Below are 21338 nucleotides of genomic sequence, written 5' to 3'. Positions count from 1 at the left end.
TTTTACTGTTGTGTCAATGTAGCCTAATAAGATTTATATTACCCAGAGCTGAAAAACAGCAAGTTACCATGTTATATTTAGAAGTCAGGGAAGCAAGCACAATCCAATCAGGTATATCCGGATCTCATTGGATTAACCATACCAGACTACAGCAGAACGTACTTCTGTTGGCTGCTGTCACCTCACCTCACCCAATGCATCTGATCAGTTTCTCACTGTAGGGGCTCATGTACACGAACGTATTTTGTTTCCGTGTCTATTCTGGTTTTTTTTGCAGATAGGATGCGGACCCATTCATTTCAATATGTCCGCAAAAAATGTGGACAACACACCATGTGCTGTCCGCATCCGCCCGTTCCATAGCCCCGCAAAAAAAGATAGAACATGTCCTATTCTTGTCCGTTTTGCGGACAAGGATAGGCATTGTTACAATGGATACGCCAAAAAAAAGGATGACATATGGACGTCATCAGTTTTTTTTTTGCAGATCCGCAATTTGTGGACCGCAAAACACATACGGTCATGTGCATGTAGCCTTATTCTAAAATATTCCTGAAAAAAGCAGCACAGCAGGGATATTCCATACCTCCCAATTTTTGGATAGTCAAAGAGGGACACTTAGGTCTCTTTCACACAAACAATGCGGATTGTGTCAGGGTGTGTTCAGTGAAACTCGCACCACTTCGCAAGCAAGTTCAGTCAGTTTTGTCTGCGATTGCGTTAAGTGTTTCAGTATTTTCCGCGTGGGTGCAATCAGTTTTGATGTGTTTTTCACACATGTGAAAAAAAAATAACAGAAGGTTTACAAACATCTCCTAGTGTAGTGTCCCACTAGGTAAAGGTGGGCACTACACAAGGGTCAATTGGGCCACGTTGTTCTCCACCTCCTGTGGAACAGTGGCAGTGTATTTCACAGTACATTTTAATGCATTTTAATATGTATTTTTATGTGTATTCTTCCCTGTGATATGTGCAGCAGGCCTATTAGGGTGTAATTCTTCATCCTAGACACTAGAGGGAGATAGGGAGCCCCTAGTATATATATTCAGGCCCAGACAGGGAGGGGTCAGAAGTCTGTAGTCAGGAGTCTGTGGAGACAGAAGTGAGAAGGCACCAGCCAGAGAGAAGCTGAGGGCCTCCTCCTGACATGCAGCTAGACAGTAAAGGCTTCTAGTTGCCACCAGGAGGCTAGTGAAGGGATAGCTACATTTCCCGAAACGCGTCTGGTAAACGCCATACACCTGTCAAAATTAGTCGCATGGCCATGCAGACATCACTATAACATCTGGAAGATTGAATATTCGAATCTTTGAATCGACATAGTAGAGACGTCATCACCGGACGAAAGAGAAAGTCACGTGAGTACGATGCCGCGAGAATTGGCAAGCGCGGCTATCGAGGAGTGTGACGTGAGACGCCGGAGTCTCTTGCATCATCCGCTCCCCGACAAACACCGCGGACACACGTGGACTATCCCTGGAAGGAGGAGGTAAGCGGCCGATAAGCCGAGTATACCATTATCCATGTTTCGATTGAATACTATACTCATCCTGAACAAAAAATGAACGGACTGAATTTGAACGGCATTGATTATCCCTATAAGGAACATCAGGACTTGACTGTTCTATACAAATAACATCACTTTACAAGCTGAGTGAGTGTACCATCTGTGGACTACAGACTAACTTTTCCAGCGCCACAAAGGCACCTATAAAACTAAAGAAATTAAATAACATCTCTGCTGAAAAAGCCAAGGACATAATATAGGGCCCTACTAGGAATCTTTAGCGCCATGAGTACCATATGGTAGAATAGCCCCTTGTGCACAGTTCTAATACTCATCAGTCCTCATTGCCGTTATTGATGTATTTTTATTCATTTTATGTATTTGTTTTACCTTGATTGACATTTTACCTGATTAAATGTGTGCTTTATGTTAGAGTGCTCGCCCAATACACTTCTTTATTTCCCAAGGATTATAGCCTGCCGGAAGTTTCCTGAGCCTATGTTAGCTCAGAAGAGTCACCCCAAGAGAAGAGTTTGCCTCCTGGGAGAAAACCTGCAGTTTCCACAGAGCCAAGCAGAGCCAGTGAACCAGCTAAAACAAGTAAGCTGAAGGGCAGAAGGATTATAAATGTAAAGCAAGGATAAATACCTGAGGAAGATTGTTTTCCAAGGAGGTACAGCCTGGTCTGAGTGTGTTGTTGTTGCCCTCTGAGTATCTTGCAAGGAACAGTATACCTGCCACCATTGTGAAAGCCTGCTTGTGAAGTAAACCTGATATATGGAACTGTATTGATAACCAACTGTACAAAGTTGAGCTGTTACTAGTAAAGAAAAGTTTGGTTCACCACAACACAGTGTTCCTCACTTATTACTACTACCAACCGGTGTGCCACCGTTACAGGCACTGGCGTCACGAACCTTAAAGGGACCTTGCCCCAGGCACATTAAATATCTGCAACATCCAGGGCACCTCACCCACCATCAGACCTGGTCCCTATATACAGAGAGTGCCCCAGAGGACTATTGTGCCAGCCTCTCCATCACTAGTGTACGCTGCCCAGGGTCATCCTACAAACTGTGAGTAACCCATAGCAACCCTCGTTTGCCAAAGTAACCGTGACCTCACATCGCTATACCCTGCAGGCCTGCGTACTGCACTAGCAACTATCATTGAAAAACGCACTGCATCCGGAAGCAATGCCTTTTTCACTGGAGCCCCATTCACTTCTATGGGGCCAGGGCTGCGTGAAAAATGCAGAATATAGAACATGCTGCGATTCTCACGCAACGCAGAACTTATGCGGGAAAAACAACGCTCATGTAAACAGACCCATTGAAATGAATGGGTCAGGATTCAGTGCGGGTGCTATGCGTTCACTTCACGCAGGGGCGTAGCTATAGGGGGTGCTGAGGTAGCAGTCGCTACCGGGCCCAGGAACCTGAGGAGGCGCAAAGACCCTTGTGCCACACAAGAAGACATCGATATTATAGAAAGTGCATGCTGGTCAAGTTACATCTCTGGCTGAAGGGAAGGGGTTAGGTCAAGAATTCGGCATGGGGGGGGGGGCGTTTACATTTTTGCCTCAGGTAGCACGTAGGCTATGTGCTTCCCTGCCCCTGCAAACAAATCACTGAGGGAAGGGGGGCCCAAGCTGAGCTGTTGCACCAGGGCCCATGAGACTTTAGCTACGCCTCTGACTTCACGCATTGCACCCGCGCGGAAAACTCGCCTGTGTGCAAGGGTCCTAATAGTTTTCTTAGCGCGCAATTTTTAAAATCCAAATTGCATCAAAGAATGAAATAAAATGCAAGGTGGGGGTCAAATATACAGATAGGAACCAGACAAAGACTTTCTGGATCAATATTGTAAATGTAACAATGCAAATCTATTCCTCAGATCAAAAAGAGGGACATTTAATAAGGAGAAAAGAGGGACTTGGGTCCAAAATAGGGACCGTCCTTCCAAAAGAGGTCTGATATTCGTCCTGTCCCACTCAGGTCTATGGAGCAGGAAGAGACCGGGGGATGCTGGAGGCAACCTGTCCAGTGCTGTCTGTGATACAGCAGCAAGTGACACTGGGTAGCGGCAGCAGAAGTGGGTGGGAGGGATCAGTGTATCTACACCCAGCCGGGAGCACACCAGTGATCCACACTCAGCTCCTGGATGAGTTGCCTGTACTTGTGGGTGACTTCTTTTACAAGAGGGTGGATTGCAGACTTCATCCAGGATCTTACAGCTCTGGCTGGGAGAAGATTTACTCTTATTATCTGTAATCCTGCGACAACAGAGAGAGCTCACCCCCACCCAAAGCTTGCACACCCTCTTCATGTCCCCAGAGCCTCATTCTTTCTTCTCTTCCTAAATGCGTCTCCGTTGGCTTAAGCTCCTGAGCCTGATGGTGGGGCTGGCAGTGTCTGCTGTCTTCTATGGGCACTACTACACTTCCTTGGTGAGGTAAGGACATGGAGGAAAGTGGGAGCATCCTTATAGCGAGATAGTATTGGGGGGAGAGACAGCAGAAGGGAGTTTGTCATTTGGTACCAGTCGTTGTAGTCCTAAACGGGACTGAAGCAGCCAAAACATGAATTTGAAAAAATTGTAGCTGGAAAGAGTTAACGCCGCTACCGTAGAGTTATGTCAGATTTGTCGTTTGCAAGTGCTCATCCATCCTGCGAGCTGTGGTCCTAAATAGGTCATTTTATTTCATGATGGCAGCATAGTTTGGAAGTGTCCAGCTTTGCGACATGTATACCCCTGTTAGGCGCTGTTCACATGTCGTTTCTACAGCACGTTTGGCATATGTGGCGCACATGATGAATGTATCCACAGGTATTAAACGTATGCCAAATGAGCCTCCTTTTGGCAAACACCAGGTTAATATGCATTATTACGCGTTTTATCTTTATCATGTGTAGAAAAGCATAGTCTACTACGCTTTTTTATGCACAGTAAAATATATGCTTATGCTGCGCGGTATAACTTCTTTTACAACCAGACCCCACTTCTTGGAATATTCCTGACATGTAACTCTGGCAGAAGCAGAAAATGAGATGTGAAACCAGCCTTAAAGGGGTCCTCTCACTTCAGCAAGTGGCATTTATCATGTACAGAAAGTGACTACAAGGCACTTACTAATGTATTGTGATTGTCCATATTGCCCCCTTTGCTGGCTGGATTCATTTTCTCATCACATTATAGTCTGCTGGTTACGACCACCTTGCAATAAAGCGCCGGTCTCCCTGGTGGTCAGGACTGTGGGAATTCTCCTGCGCAGCAGATCCCATCCCGGCCACCTCATATCTGTGCTGCAGGGATGGTCACAACCCCTGGAAACAAACAGAGTATAGTGTGGTGGAAAAATGAATCCAGCCACCAAAGGAGACAATATGGGTAATAACAATACATTAGTAAGTGCCTTGTAGTTACTTTCTCTATATAATAAGTGCCATCTGTTGCAGTCAGACAACCCCTTAAGCTGGCCATACACATTAGACTAAGGCTACATGCACACGAACGTATTTTTTTTTTCCGTGTCCGTTCCATTTTTTGGGCGGATAGGATGCAGACCCATTCTTTTCAATGGGTCTGCAAAAAATGCAGACATCACACCGCGTGCTGTCCGCATCAGTATGTCCGTTCCGCAGCTCCGCAAAAAATATATAACATGTCCTATTCTTGTCCGTTTTAGGCATTGTTATAATGGATCCGCAAAAAAACAAAAACGGATGGCATACGGATGTCATCCATTTTTTTTTTTGGGCGGATCCACAATTTGCGGACCGCAAAACACATACTGTCGTGTACATGCAGCCTAAAGACCAGGATTTTGGACCATCAATTGAGAGCTAACACAAAAGATTGTGATGGCTGACAACAGGATAACTGATCAGTTGTGTCCTGTGTATGGCCAGCTTTAAGCCTCGTTGGTGCGGACACCAAAATCACCATTTGTTGACGGGAAAGCGTTCTGTGTAAACAGCGATCTGCTGTCTAGAGACGAGCGATGGTGGTTGTGATCATTAGTCCCGAGACAGCAGAGCTGATTGCTGCCTGTAAATGGAGCTCTTACCTTCACTCTCAATCAGGACCAAGCAGTTAATTCCGGATAATTGCCTGGTCAGTCAGCCCATGTCAAAGGGTTTTTACTGATGTGACTATCTTCCCTGCTGGTTACGGTCACCTTCTGTATGGCTGGTCTGTTTTTCTATCCACTTCTTATTCTGTCTGATCTGTAACCCAGTTGCTGCTTTCCTCTCTGTGTGGACTATAAGTGATAAGGTAGCAGTTTGGGTCCATTCACACGTCAGTATTTTTACCTTTCCAGATAAACGTTCAGTTTTTTTACTAAAGTGCTTCCGAATCCGTTCCGTGTTTCCTTATTCAGGTTTTTTTTTTCATCCATTTTCCTGTCAACGGATCCGCAAAATCGGATGACATTCGGATGGTTTTTGTGCATGTCATCCTCATTTATGCGGATCCATTGACTTGAATGGACAACGGACCCGAAAAACGGACAGAAAGTAGGACAAGCTTAATTTTTTTTTCAGGATCCGCATACTCGAATATAGGAAAACGGAACGGATTCCGTGATTCGGACAGCACTATGATTGGTGTCCGCATTTTTGCAGAGGCAATTGAAATTAATGGATCCTAAAAAACCTTTCCGATTTAAATCGGAACGGAAACGGAGTGTTATAACGGATGTGTGAATGGACAACACTCCGTTTCCGTTCCGATATAAATCGGAACGTTTTTTCGGATCCATTAATTTCAATTGCCTCTGCAAAAATGCGGACACCAATCATAGTGCTGTCCGAATCACAGAATCCGTTCCGTTTTCCTATTTTCGAGTATGCGGATCCTGAAAAAATAAATTAAGCTTGTCCTACTTTCTGTCCGTTTTTCGGGTCCGTTGTCCATTCAAGTCAATGGATCCGCATAAATGCGGATGACATGCACAAAAACCTTCCAAATGTCATCCGATTTTGCGGATCCGTTGACAGGAAAATGGATGGAAAAAAAAAACTGAATAACGGAAACACGGAATGGATTCGGAAGCACTTTAGTAAAAAAAAAACGGAAGGTTGTACTGAAAAACGGATCCGCTAAAAAAAGGAACTTTTATCTGGAAAGGTAAAAATACTGACGTGTGAATGGACCCTTTATCTGAGTTGTGTAGATATTCTGGAGATGCTGCCGTCCATAGACATACAGGGCAGTTTACAAGTTGTGATCACCAAGTAGTGATACTCTCAGGCTAGTATATAGCCATACATATGATGGTTTGCATGGTTCTTTGCCCATTTTATGCCTTATCATCTAGTTTTTCGATTAACATTTTTCTTCCTCGTAGTGGTCAGGTCAGGAGGACAAATCCCAGAGGTCATAAAATTCTTTCTGAGTCTTGTGTTTTGTACGGATGTCTAGGAGAGATGTCATTGCTAGGACAGTGACTACATCAGATCGTCTCGTGAAGTGGTCTAACTGTTTGTGATGTTATTGGTATCTAAGTAGCAGAACATTTCCTTCGAGGATTTGCTGTAGTAGATAAGGGCAAATCTGTTTACATACAAGGTTCTTTTAGACTTGATACGCATCGTGTAAAAGGGCTGGTCAATCCGTCAAACATTTGATTTGCCAAGAACAATTTATCTGATGTTCATGGTACAAATCGTGTGCATTTTTCTGTTCTCAGCTGAATCGGAAAAATCTTTTCCTCTATGCATTGGCCAAAAATACATCTGTGGTCCACTTCAGATCTCATATCTATTTCCAGCTCTTACGCTCATGGAGCCCGTCTTGTAGGCACCCCATGTGCTGCCACCCTTGAGGAGAGCAATGCTTCTTAGAGGGATTACCACCAGACTTTGTAACATGACATGCAATGGAGTATGCCACAATTTCTTACTTATTTTAGGAAAGGTAAAATATTGGCTCATAAATATTAAATTCTACCAGGAAATGAACTTACAATTTACTCATGATCTGTTCCACCACCAGCCCCCATACTGTCTGACTGTCACCCTTTCTCTCACCTGAAGACCACCCTCCATCAAGTCATTCTTGTGCTAATTGCTTCTTACATCCTGTTGCCCTCATGCTTCCAGCTCCAATTTCTACGTTAGCACAGAAGCTATAGCCTACATTCGGTTGCATGTAACCTTTCATGAGATTTTCAAGCAAAAGAAACCATAAAAAATGGGCTCAAAAAGTTACGTTCCAGCCGCATAAATTTTAACTTGTCAATTTCAGCCAAATATCTAATGTGCGTGGAGCCTCCCGACATTTCCTCGGTGTCTAAATCTTTGTTAACATGGGAGATAAGTCACTGCCAGAGAAGAACCTATGCTGGAGAATAGTATATTATTTTTTTCATATCATTGTAGAAAAAAAAACTTTCAAAATTCTGTTTCCATGGCAGATTTGTCCCTATGAAACTGGCTGACCTGTTACATGTGCGCTTGGCAGCTGAAGACATCTGTGTTGGTCCCATGTTCATATGTTCCCGCATTGCTGAGAAAAATGAAGTTTTAATATATGCAAATGAGCCTCTAGGAGCAACGGGGGCGTTGCAGTTACACCTAGGCGTTGCAGTTACACCTAGAGGCTCTCTCTGCACTCTCTCTTCACTTTGATTGACAGGATCACGTTTTCACTTCTTGGCCCTGTCAATTAAAGTGAAAATATCTCAATGTGCAAATGGAAAGTTTATAAAAAGATTGCCATCTAGGGATGGTATAATTAGGGATAGACTCGTAGTCGTTACCCATAGACTCAGGTCTCATGCACGTGGCTGTATTACTTTGTATGAATTTGCAATAAGGCGCCTATAGATATGTTTGAGGATACTTCAAATTTCCTATTGTAGCATACAGAAAGTTTTTATTTGTATGAATCTGGTAGGTTTGTGAATGCACCCTACTACAGCACCCGGAGCACCTGAGGCTACGTATTACATACCTTCAGTCGACCTCAAGTGCCAACATGTAGCTTCTTGCATACAGCTCTGTTGTGTGAATCCACCTTTAGTTGTGGATACGAATGACACTGGTTTCCAACAATCCATTTAGATTTGTTTGTCATGCTCAGGTTACCTTGAAAACGTGTAAAAAGTCCTTTAAAGTCAGATTCATTCATTGGAAAATGAGTCAGCACATTCCAATTACAAGTTAAAGGGATTGTGCCATTAACTACTTTTCAGACTAAAGTTGTTTTTCATCAGTTACTCTAGCTCCTATTCCTCCTTGGATTGTTTATTTATTTATTTACCTCATTTGCAGTTTTCTCTTATCCCCCATGCTTGAATCCTTCTTCCTGGTTTGTCAGGTGTGTGCTGTCCCATCATGCCTTAGGGCAGTGAGATGTGTCCTGACATCAGCAGATCATGTGACACTAACGGTGCCTTGTTCTTACCATTGACAGTGCGTTCTACATGCGTTCTCCAATGCAGGACGTAACCTACAGCACCTAAATATCAAGTCTGATTTCCCACAAAGGTCACAATGGAGGCTAATAACTGTAGAATAAGGCCTCGTTCACATTTCGGTGTCACGTCCGTGAAAAAAAAGCTTTCGTGTTTCATCCGTGAAGAATCCTTGGTTGGTCCGTGTGTCCATTTTTACCATCCGTGTGTCATCCATAATTCCCTGACGTTGCTCAGCTGAAAATTATTAATTTCCAAAGAATCTCCTATTAGTCTTCAGGAAAAATCGGACACAACACGGATGTGTGTCAGTGATTTTCACGGACCCATAGACTTCAGGGGGCGTGCTTGGTCCGCATCACGGATCAAAGTAGTGCATGTCCCCGTGATTATTTTACTGACCCGCGGTCAGTAAAAAAATACTGAAATGTGGACAGACACATTTAAATCAATGGGTACGTGTGCTGTTCGTAGAAAATGCGGACAGCACATGTTAGTGAAAAACGTAAATGTGAACAAGGTCTAAGGAAGTTCTGATAAATGGTGCTATTTGGGGAAAGTGATATAACAGCGATAACTGTTGGGTGGGATACATTTTTACAGTGGTGTAACTAGAAATGACTGGGCCCCACAGCAAATTACAGCAGCAGCACAAAATACATCCCCAATAACATCCACTGGCCGGCCGTGAGGAGGGCCCAGGTGACCGGCCGTGAGCATCAGCCACCAGGAAGCTTCCCTGTAAGATCTATGGCTGTTAGATCCCCTGGTTGTAAATCTGGCTGTAGCAGTATATACACAAGCTGGCGGTAGGAGGTGGCACCAATACATTTCATGAATCAGTACTTCAGACTCCTGAACCAAGTAAACATTGAAGAGGCTTGCACGAGCACCGCGACCCTCTTCCAATAGCTGATTGCCGGGGGTGCCTATCCTGATGTTGATGGCCTATCCTGAGTCCCAAGTTGTCATACAATTTCCCCGGGTTGTGTATGGAGAGCAGTGGGCTCAACAGAAGTTCGCCTTAAGTCTCTTTCTATATGGTCTGCACAATCTTCCCAAATTAACCAAGAGGTGCAACTTATCTCTCCCACTCTGACTGAATTGGTATGTCTGCAGTAGTTTCAATGAATACAGTCTATCAAGAGATGGTCAACCTGTTCCTTTAGTATAATGGGGAACCTGAAGCTGATTACTCCCATCAACATGCAGTGAAGTTCAAAACAGAGACCTATGTGTTCTCTTCACTGACAGATGGTCTGTACTTTCTTCTCTATGGCTGCTCAACCTTCTGTAACTCTATCCCTTAAGGGCTGGCACATATGCTTTCACTTTACTGCTTTTCAATCCTCAGTGCTGAATCCCCTGGAAGTTTAGCTCTATGTTGCTCCTTCACTCACAGCAACTGAACTGATGACACTTCCTTTACCAGAGGAAGAGGTGGTGCCAGCCCAACCTAGCAACAGTAACATACAGAGAGAGAAATACAATGCCTAAAGTACAGTTCACAAAATCCTGCAGTGGAACAATGCATAGCCCTTTAAAGGGATGGCCCCAGCAAGACAAGCCTTGTCCTTATGCCCTATTAGGGCATATGGTTGTCATAGTCGTGTCCCTGGCTCAGTGCCAACATCTATGAGCTTCAGCTGCCAACAGAGAGTGTCTTTCATTCTTTCATGCCCAGCCTGTCCACATATTACATGATTTAAATGACTGGCTTATAATACTACATTTCACACACGCAGAAGAATCCGGACTGGAACTGCTTGTCTCACACTGCCAAGAATCGTATATACGTCAGATACTGCCACATGGACAATGAAAGGTGCTGCTTTGTGGTAAAGTTTGAAAATTTTATAATTTGCTCCTTTTAATAGATCTGAAAGAGCTGGCCTTTGACAATTTGCATAAGGATTAGGGTTATGCAAAATGACCGTAGGTCACACATTTTTTCTTCTACATGAAACAGTAGATTTCACCCACAGTGCCGAAGCTTCATAGAAACATAGAAACATAGAATGTGTCGGCAGATAAGAACCATTTGACCCATCTAGTCTGTCCAATATATCTGAATCCTATGAATAGTCCCTGGCCCTATCTTATATGAAGGATAGCCTTATGCCTATCCCATGCATGCTTAAACCCCTTCACTGTATTTGCAGCTACCACTTCTGCAGGAAGGCTATTCCATGCATCCACTACTCTCTCAGTAAAGTAATACTTCCTTATATTACTTTTAAACCTTTGCCCCTCTAATTTAAAACTGTGTCCTCTTGTGGTAGTTTTTCTTCTTTTAAATATGCTCTCCTCCTTTACCGAGTTGATTTCCTTTATGTATTTAAAAGTTTCTATCATATCCCCTCTGTCTCTTCTTTCTTCCAAGCTATACATATTAAGGTCCTTTAACCTTTCCTGGTAAGTTTTATCCTGCAATCCATGTACTAGTTTAGTAGCTCTTCTCTGAACTCTCTCTAGAGTATCTATATCCTTCTGGAGATATGGCCTCCAGTACTGCGCACAATACTCCAAGTGAGGTCTCACCAGTGTTCTGTACAGCAGCATAAGCACTTCACTCTTTCTACTGCTTATACCTCTCCCTATACATCCAAGCATTCTGCTGGCATTTCGTGCTGCTCTATTACATTGTCTTCCCACCTTTAAGTCTTCTGAAATAATTACTCCTAAATCCCTTTCCTCAGATACTGAGGTCAGGACTGTGTCAAATATTCTATATTCTGCCCTTGGGTTTTTATGCCCCAGGTGCATTATCTTGCACTTATCCACATTAAATTTCAGTTGCCAGAGTTCTGACCATTCTTCTAGTTTTCCTAAATCCTTTTCCATTTGGTGTTTCCCTCCAGGAACATCAACCCTGTTACATATCTTTGTGTCATCAGCAAAAAGACAAACCTTACCATCGAGGCCTTTTGCAATATCACTTATGAAGATATTAAACAAAATTGGTCCCAGTACAGATCCCTGTGGAACCCCACTGGTAACATGACCTTGTTTTGAATGTTCTTCATTGACTACAACCCTCTGTTGTCTGTCACTCAGCCACTGCCTAATCCACTCAACAATATGGGAGTCCATGCTCAATGACTTCCTATAGCCCAAAGATGGCTTCATCGATGGTATCTTTGGATACCCTCGGCTAGTAGAAGTGGATGGACTCAAGCCATCCTTGTGATACATTTGCTATCTCCCTCTGTAGGGGAAATGCATAGACTAGTGTTTCTCAACCTTTTACGCCAAGTACCCCCTAGTGAGAAGAAGTTCTGATCAAGTAACTCCTAAAGAAGTGATCAGTGGGAAATGTTAAGAACCTAAAGCTATTCTCACACCGCTGTCAGAAGTTCAGCTTCAAGCTCCTTCCAATTCGACAGTAAGCATGCTGCGCTAAACTTCCTGCCAAAATTAAAAGGTACCATATTCAGAACTTGGATGGTTTTTCTTGGATTTACATATTGATGGCCTATCCTCAGGCTACGGCGCTCCAGGAGCACTTAGGCATTTTCCTGGGCTATGGGAAGCCATCTTCATTGGTCACATGGTCTAGGCGCAGCTCAGCCCCATTCAAGTGAAAGGGGCTGAGCTGCAATACCAAGCACAGCCACTATACATTGTATGGCGCTGTGCTTGGAAAGCTGCAAGGAGTCTGTGGTGCTCATCAGAGTGCGGCGGCCTCCTCCAGCAGCAGATTGGTGGGTGTGCCGGGAGTCGGACCTCCACTGTCCTCGTATTGATGGCCTATCCTGAGTCCCTGAAACCTGATTGCCAGGGCTGATTTGGAAGTAGTGACGCCCCTGCGTCTAATAAAGGTGCACAGGACTGTCTAGTAATATCCTATGTTAGAGCAAACTAGGTTGGCTGAATCCGGCAATATTCGCTGGGGATGGCCATCTATGTAATGTGTAAGGGAACCTCCCAACTGTTCCCCAATAGATGATGTCAGGGGGAGAAGAACCTGACATGTTGAACTTCAACACCCAATACGCCACTGCCAGATGTCTCATGCCATCATGGCAATGCCATAGGAAACATATGCAGCCTCAGCCAAACGGATAAACATAGGACTGTGCGTAGACATATGATGATACTTTATGCTTTAAAAAAGGACCATACCAAAGGTCCACAATATTGGCCAAACAAATGGATGAAGAAGCAGCGCACCAAAAGGTTTCTATAATTATATAAATGATGTTCTTCTTGATGCAATCTATTTAAAGAGCATCTGTCAGCAGCCTCAATAATCCAGAGATACGGCCTGGTAGGGTGGATTTTGCTGATTAAAATGATACCTGTCTTGTTAAAATCGGTTAGGGGTGTCCCTGAGAAAATAGGGTTTTATTCTTTATGCAAATGAGGTCTTCAGTGCACTGAGTGGCGCGGCCTAGACCATCAGTGCACTGAAGCTTTCCAGTGATGGACCCGCCCCTTGCTGCACTGAAGCCATCATTTTTATAAAGGAACACTGAAACCCAACCCAGCAGTATCAGTTGTTTAATAGAGTTGATCCTGCTGACAAAGGCTCTTTAAATAGTTCGGGTCAGGACGAATGTGATATTTTTTTTCCCCCCAAGGCAGGTATCATTTTAATCAGCATGCCTGGTGTGATAGGGTTCATCCTGCTGAATGGTACTCTTAGCTACGCCCTCTATTCATTTAAATGGTCAATGCCATAAAGAAAAAAGACAGAAAAACAATGGTGGAATTGCTTTTTTACACATTGCCCCAAGATAAACAGGATGTAATGGGCATATAAAGATGGGAAATGTGGGTGCTTTCATTAGGCCCACCACTGCCCTGACAACACCTTGGCACCATGCCATCTAATAGGTGAAATGGCTGGGAGTGGAGTTATCTCCAATCCTAGCTATTGCAGGTGAGTGTCAGCTGTATGTTACCACTGACGTGCTTCTCTACGGTACAGCACATGAAGGAGTTAAAGGGGTCATGTCATCTCAAGCATTGGTGGCATATCACTAGGATATGCCACCAATGTCTGACAGGTGCGGGTCCAACCTTTGGGACCCTATCTCTAGAACGGAGCCTGCAACATGAAGGAGAACAGACTTCACATGCACCACCACACTCCATTTATTTCTATGGGGCTGCAGAAAATAGCAGAGCGCTGGCTCAGCTATTTCCGCAAGCCCCATCGAAGTGAATGGAGCAGTGGTCGCGCGTCTTTTCTGTTAGGACTTCCGAAAATAGCCGAGTGCACCGCTCGACTATTTATAGCACTCTCGTAGAAATGAAGGGCAGCCGCACATGCGTGGTCCACTCTCCTTCAGTTTGCGGGCTCCATTTTAGAGATAGGTGCAGGTCCCAGAAGTGGGACCCAAACCTATCAGACTTTGAGGGCATAGCCTAGCGATATGCCACCAATGCTTGGGAAGTTCACCGCTTCTTAAAAGAATAACATTGAAAAAATCTTTTAGGCATTTTTGTAATATATTATTATTGCCAGCTTAACTTATTTTTTCCTTCATGGGGGAAGATTTATCACAAGTGGAATTTTTTAAGTCAGTTTTGCAAGAGTTTTTGTTACCATAATTTGCACCAAATGTATCAAATGTTGCACAATATTTTATAAATTAGGCACATCTTTAATAGAGTAAATTTTCATGAGAGTAATATTTGAAGTCAGTTTTTGCTTGGCGTTTTGCTTGGCGTTGGCGTACTTTGCGACACATTGTTTTATAAATTTGGGACATCTTTAAAACTATCACGTTCGTCTACAAATGCTACTCTCTCTCTCTCTTTCTATATACACTGCTCAAAAAAATAAAGGGAACATTTAAACAACACAATGTAACTCCAAGTCAATCACACTTCTGTGAAATCAAACTGTCCACTTAGGAAGCAACACTGAGTGACAATCAATTTCACATGCTGTTGTGCAAATTGGATAGACAACAGGTGGAAATTATAGGCAATTAGCAAGACACCCCCAATAAAGAAGTGGTTCTGCAGGTGGTGACCACAGACCACTTCTCAGTTCCTATGCTTCCTGGCTGATGTTTTGGTCACTTTTGAATGCTGGTGGTGCTTTCACTCTAGTGGTAGCATGAGACGGAGTCTACAACCCACACAAGTGGTTCAGGATGGCACATCAATGCGAGCTGTGGCAAGAAGGTTTGCTGTGTCTGTCAGCGTAGTGTCCAGAGCATGGAGGCGCTACCAGGAGACAGGTCAGTACATCAGGAGACGTGGAGGAGGCCGTAGGAGGGCAACAACCCAGCAGCAGGACCGCTACCTCTGCCTTTGTGCAAGGAGGAACAGGAGGAGCACTGCCAGAGCCCTGCAAAATGACCTCCAGCAGGCCACAAATGTGCATGTGTCTGCTCAAACGGTCAGAAACAGACTCCATGAGGGTGATATGAGGGCCCGACGTCCACAGGTGGGGGTTGTGCTTACAGCCCAACACCGTGCAGGACGTTTGGCATTTGCCAGAGAACACCAAGATTGGCAAATTCGCCACTGGCGCCCTGTGCTCTTCACAGATGAAAGCAGGTTCACACTGAGCACATGTGACAGACGTGACAGAGTCTGGAGACGCCGTGGAGAACGTTCTGCTGCCTGCAACATCCTCCAGCATGACCGGTTTGGCATTGGGTCAGTAATGGTGTGGGGTGGCATTTCTTTGGAGGGCCGCACAGCCCTCCATGTGCTCGCCAGAGGTAGCCTGACTGCCATTAGGTACCGAGATGAGATCCTCAGACCCCTTGTGAGACCATATGCTGGTGCGGTTGGCCCTGGGTTCCTCCTAATGCAAGACAATGCTAGACCTCATGTTGCTGGAGTGTGTCAGCAGTTCCTGCAAGACGAAGGCATTGATGCTATGGACTGGCCCGCCCGTTCCCCAGACCTGAATCCAATTGAGCACATCTGGGACATCATGTCTCGCTCTATCCACCAACGTCACGTTGCACCACAGACTGTCCAGGAGTTGGCAGATGCTTTAGTCCAGGTCTGGGAGGAGATCCCTCAGGAGACCGTCCGCCACCTCATCAGGAGCATGCACAGGCGTTGTAGGGAGGTCATACAGGCATGTGGAGGCCACACACACTACTGAGCCTCATTTTGACTTGTTTAAAGGACATTACATCAAAGTTGGATCAGCCTGTGTTTTTCCACTTTAATTTTGAGTGTGACTCCAAATCCAGACCTCCATGGGTTGAAAAATAGATTTCCATTTTGTTTGTGATTTTGTTGTCAGCACATTCAACTATGTAAAGAACAAAGTATTTCAGAAGAATATTTAATTAACTCAGATCTAGGATGTGTTATTTTTGTGTTCCCTTTATTTTTTGGAGCAGTGTATATATATAATTTTTTTTTTTTATGCCAACCCCTACTGGAGTGGGCTTTACGACTTTTAAAAAAAAGTCACCGTGAAGCTAAATACCGTAGCAAACCATGCCTACTTTCCCAGCCACTGTTCAAATGTGGTAAGAAAGGTGTAAAATGTCAAAAAGGGGCAATTTTTTGCTAAAAAATAGCATGCCCCAGAATTTGTGACTTTTTTACACCCATATTCTGGCACAAATGGGATGATAAATTAACATCTAAGTATAAGGCTATATGCACACGACCGTGTCGTTTTCTGCGGTCCGCGGATCCGCAAAAAATGGAAGCCGCCCGTGTGCCTTCCGCAATTTGCGTAACGGAACGGGCGGCCCATTGTAGAAATGCCTATTCTTATCCGCAAAACGGACAAGAATAGGACAGGTTATATTTTTTTTTGCGGGACCACGGAACGGAGCAACGGATACGGATAGCACACGGAGTGCTGTCCGCATCTTTTGCAGCCCCATTGAAGTGAATGGGTCCGCATCCTAGCCGCAAAAACTGCGGCTCGGATGTGGACCAGAACTGCTGTCATGTGCATGAGGCCTAAGGGTAGGGCTAAACAGCAACAACTGCACTGCGACTACATGTGTCGTACCAATGTCGCGCAACATTTTTTGGCCATTACAGTCAATGGTGTCGCACTGCGCCATGTGACATGCTGCGACTGCAACGCAACAGTCGGACAAAAATCCAACTTGGATGGATTTTTTGCGACTGCATTGTCTCAGTCGCAGTGCGACACCATTGACTATCATTATAAAAAATGGTGTGCGACTTTTCAGCGACAAGAAGTCATATGACACATCTCGCCGTTTAACCCTAGCCTAACACTTCTAGCTTGAGATTTTCTGCCACTTTTTTTTTTAAAAAAGTCACAGTTAATAAATTTTATTCTTTCCCACCCAACTTCCAAAACTGGAGTGACTGGTGTAAGGCTGAGGCTATACAGAAATATTTTTTTAAGCCCAAAAACTTGCAAAGCCCTATTTTGCGACATTTTGAGACCAGAATTCTGGAGTGCAGGATTTCATAAATTTCACCCTGTGCATTTTAAAAAATTGCTGACACCTCCTATTATTAGGGTACTCCTAAATAGTTGTCACCCTGGATGTGGCTCCAGGAACCCCCAGAAGCCGTCTGTTATCGCCTGCAGGAAAATTTTTGAATAAATGAATGGCTGCCCATGTAATGCATGGATGGGCCAGGTCCATCAAAGCAAGAGCCACTCTTTACCAGCAGCTGGCTTTTCTGGGAAAAATAATGTGGTGCTTTCTATTAATTTAGGTGAACCAACGACACTTTAGGGTGAGACCAGACAGTACGACTGGCCACATGCGGCATTTCATATAATTTTGCCGCTAGGTCACCCTTATGGAGAGGCATTGTTTTTTAACTGCAAATGAATGGAAAGTCTTACAGAGTGCAGCACTGTGCATTTAGTTCCTATCAGGGGGGGAACTAACTCTCCTTAGGGAGAGAGCACCTCAATCAGTGTGAGGAGACTTATAGGCCATACATGCTCCTCTGGAATTCTGGGAGGGAAGGGAATGAGCTCTTAACAAGCTCTGCCTCTAACACCACCAGATGGAAGGCAGCGATCCTATAAGTCAATGTTCAGCTCTTAAAATAAGCCTTGAGACATGACTTGGATATTAAATAAGCCAGCACCTCCTCTGCAGACAGCTGTCCCCCTTTAGTTCCTATGTATGGTGTCTTGTTCCCTACCCCAATCTCATGACCCAAATCACAGTTTCGGCCATCCACCAACTACTATATAGCAGAATATCCTATTCCCAGCAAATTGCCTAATTCCTGCTTTTCTTGTCCTCTACCACACATCTGAAGGCATGCCCTGTGTCACGACTGATGCCTCCTAATGTCACCCATTCCTAATCATGTCCTCTAATCTCCAGTCCCCCGTCTGTAACACAGGATTCCTGAACACCAGCCCAGAATTCCTGTCACCTATCATGTATCTAATCTGTACATCTCAATCCTTTCCTGAGAATTAGCAATGGCATCCGCAGAGCATTTCTAAGAAGCCCAAAGAGTCTGATCCATTGAGGCAATGGGACATTTTAATAGTATTTTATTACGTAATATTAAGATATAATAAAAAAAAAATCAAAGCATTAAAAAAAAAATTGTAAAAAATATATATAAATGACACCTTCAGGGGTTACTGGTTCTTTTTGAAAAGATCAAGCTAATGTAGAGACACTTATCTCCAGGCAATGCTTCATGGGAAAAATATGCAATAAGCTCTAATCTTATGTTAGCCAAGCCAGACAGCTTAAAATATAACATTTGCTGCCCCTACTTCTGTATCTAAATTGTCATGGATAAGTGGCTTGTTGGCCCCTTCCCTGGGGCACATGCCATCCCAGCAAACCCCCTTCCCCTCCCCTTTAACCCATGCAACATGGAGCCAGATCAGCAGAGGAAATTGCTAAAAGAGGTCAACTGACTTGCTAGCCAAAATCTAAAAATGTCCACTTTATGGCAGTCTGTAGTCAGCATGTAGTGGCCTCACGGACTAAGCGTGGGCACTACACGAGGGTCAATTGGGGTGTGCGTGACTTCTCTTCACTAGGAACAAGAGTGTTATTCCCAATTGTGCATATTTTATGTAAATTTTAAAGTATTGTTTTTGTATTGTGCAATGTTTCCCTGTTATAGGCATTATCAGGCCTAGTCCCTGTAGTTAGTCATCCCAGACGCTAGAGGGAGCTAGAGTACCCCTAGTATAAGTATTCAGGCCCCAGACAGGGAAGGGAGTTGAAAGTCAGGAGTCTGCAAAGACAAGCTAGAAGGCACCAGTCAGGGCCTTCTCCTGACATGCAACTAGACAGTCCAGGCTTCTAGTTGCCACCAGGAGACTAGTAGAGGGATCCTAGTCTACCTCCTGATCCAGAGAACCATGGTTAGCTCAGAAGATCTAACCCAGGGGAAGAGGTTGCCTCCTGGGAGAAACCCTGTAGTTCCCACCAAGTCAAGCAGAGCCAACATGTCCAGCTAATACAAGTAAGCTGAAGGGCAGAGAGAATAGAGGTATGGAGCAAGAATGAGCACCTAAGGAGGATTATTTACCAAGGATAAAAGCCTACAATAAGGTATCTGGGCCTTGGGATTAAAGCCAGACAGGAGTCCAAAAGGGACAGTGTACACTAATCTCCGAGGAGTCTGTACAGCCTGATTCTGCGCATGTGGATGTTTCCCCTCTGTGTATCTTGCCTAACCACCATATACCTGCCATAATTGTGAAACCTGCTTGTGAAGTGTATTTGACATGTGGAACTGAGTTGCCATCTAACTGTACAAAGTGGAATTTACTACAGTAAAGCAAAGTTTGGTTCACCCTGCCATCTGTGTTCCTTGCTTATTAAGACCTTCCACCGGTGTGCCACCGTTACCGGCACTGGCGTCACGTACCTCAAAGGGACCTTGCCCCAGGCACATAAAACACCAGCAACACCCAGGGCACCTCAACCACCACCAGGCCTGGTCCCTAAACACAGAGTGTGCCCCAGAGGACTCTTGTGCCAGCCTCTCCTTCACTGCTGTATGCCTGCCCAGGGGTTTCCTTATACAACTGTGAGTGACCCTCGCTTGCCACTGACCGTGACCTCACAATCGCACTACCCTGCAGGTCTGGCGTACCGCAAGCAGCCATTATCACACTGCTGACTGCCATACAGTGGACCACAGGATCAGGAACAGTCATCAAGAAAGTCACGTGCCTTGTCTCAATCTCCCAGAACATGCTAGTTACGGTATGTGATTTTCATGTAATAAAAGATCGTTTACAGCTCGATGAAACAATAGCTAGACCAGCCAAACCAGATACACCACGGTGTAGACAGTACTGTTTCTGGATTCTTGACCTTCATCCGGACAAAGCAGATAAGATGTTTTAGGTACAAGCTAATTTCCATTCTTCTCATGGAACAATGCCTGAAAAACAGGTTTCCACACATCACTTTGTCTCTTCGCTCACACAAAGCGGTGTATGGAATCTTATTTTTCAGGCAATGATCCATAAGAAAAATGTACATTAGCTCATAGCTGAGGTGCATCTAAGGCACGCCATCCATCTGACCAGTAACCTGATATGTACTGATGAGTGCCAAGAAGCCCAAAACATCGCTGTCTACAGATGAAAGTCTCAGGTTTGGATAGTCTCCATACACCATTGTGTCTATTCAGTACCCTCTGGATCTGACATCTCCTAGAAATGTGTGAGGCCATCTGTTCTCACATCATTCCTAAACCACAAAGTACGGCATAAATGCACCACCCATCATTCCCTGACATCCTGCCACTAATTCAGCTATTTGAACAACTCTCAATTCCCAGCCCTGGAGTAATGATCATTACCTGGAGACTTGAGGTCATGTTTTTTTTTTCTTGTGTTGTCATCAAGGCATGGCTTCAACAAAAGCACTGATTGCCATATTCCCTGCAAACATTCACCACAAAGCAGTATGATCACAGTGTTATAGACCATGGGTGAGTTGCTCTAGCACCTTTGCTGGAGCAAATGATGATTAGATTATAAAGCTTTGTATATATTACAGTACAGAGAAGTTTATTAATGATTGGGCAATGCTGTATAAATAATGTATAACTGCATTGATACAAGGCAAGAGCACACAACAGATGGTGACCTGTGATCCCAAAAGGGACCTTCTGTAGTCTGAGAGCACTCATTGGGAAGAGAACTAAGACCAAAATTGTCCACTGACTCCAAATTGGGATGTTCATTTTGGTGTTTATGCTGTTCTTTTGGCATCGTTTTCTATTTTCAAGTCAACCGTGATCAATTAGCACTTGTTCAACTCCTAAGAACCTTAAGAAAAAGCTGGTTGTGTGTGTGTGTGTGGAGGAGGAGGGTGGGGAAGATATTATCGGCTTCTAATTTTCCTTACAACGACCACTATCGGGAAAATGGAGCATTACATACACTGACAAGCGTATGGAGCCTGAAAGTCAAAAGTTCAAAACATTGTTACCCTTTTGCTCATCACTGTATGGTTGATCAAATGAATG

The 21338-nt window shown here is 44.3% G+C and overlaps 1 protein-coding gene across 2 annotated transcripts in view; it reads left to right on the top strand.

The window, feature by feature from the left end:
* Nucleotides 1-3653: 3653 nt before the first annotated feature.
* Nucleotides 3654-21338, top strand: part of ST6GALNAC2 (ST6 N-acetylgalactosaminide alpha-2,6-sialyltransferase 2) — a 91078-nt gene continuing 73393 nt past the window's right edge. For both annotated transcript variants that reach the window (XM_040435872.1, XM_040435871.1), the window contains exon 1: nucleotides 3654-3961. In XM_040435872.1, the coding sequence (XP_040291806.1) occupies nucleotides 3870-3961 (92 nt within the window). In that variant the 5' untranslated portion in view covers nucleotides 3654-3869. The remainder of the gene's footprint in view (nucleotides 3962-21338) is intronic.

This window comes from Bufo bufo, chromosome 6 (genome assembly GCF_905171765.1).
Source record: "Bufo bufo chromosome 6, aBufBuf1.1, whole genome shotgun sequence".
Lineage (NCBI taxonomy): Eukaryota > Metazoa > Chordata > Amphibia > Anura > Bufonidae > Bufo > Bufo bufo.
The sequence above is the reverse complement of the archived record's forward strand: the minus strand, read 5'-3'. Positions and strand labels throughout refer to the sequence as shown.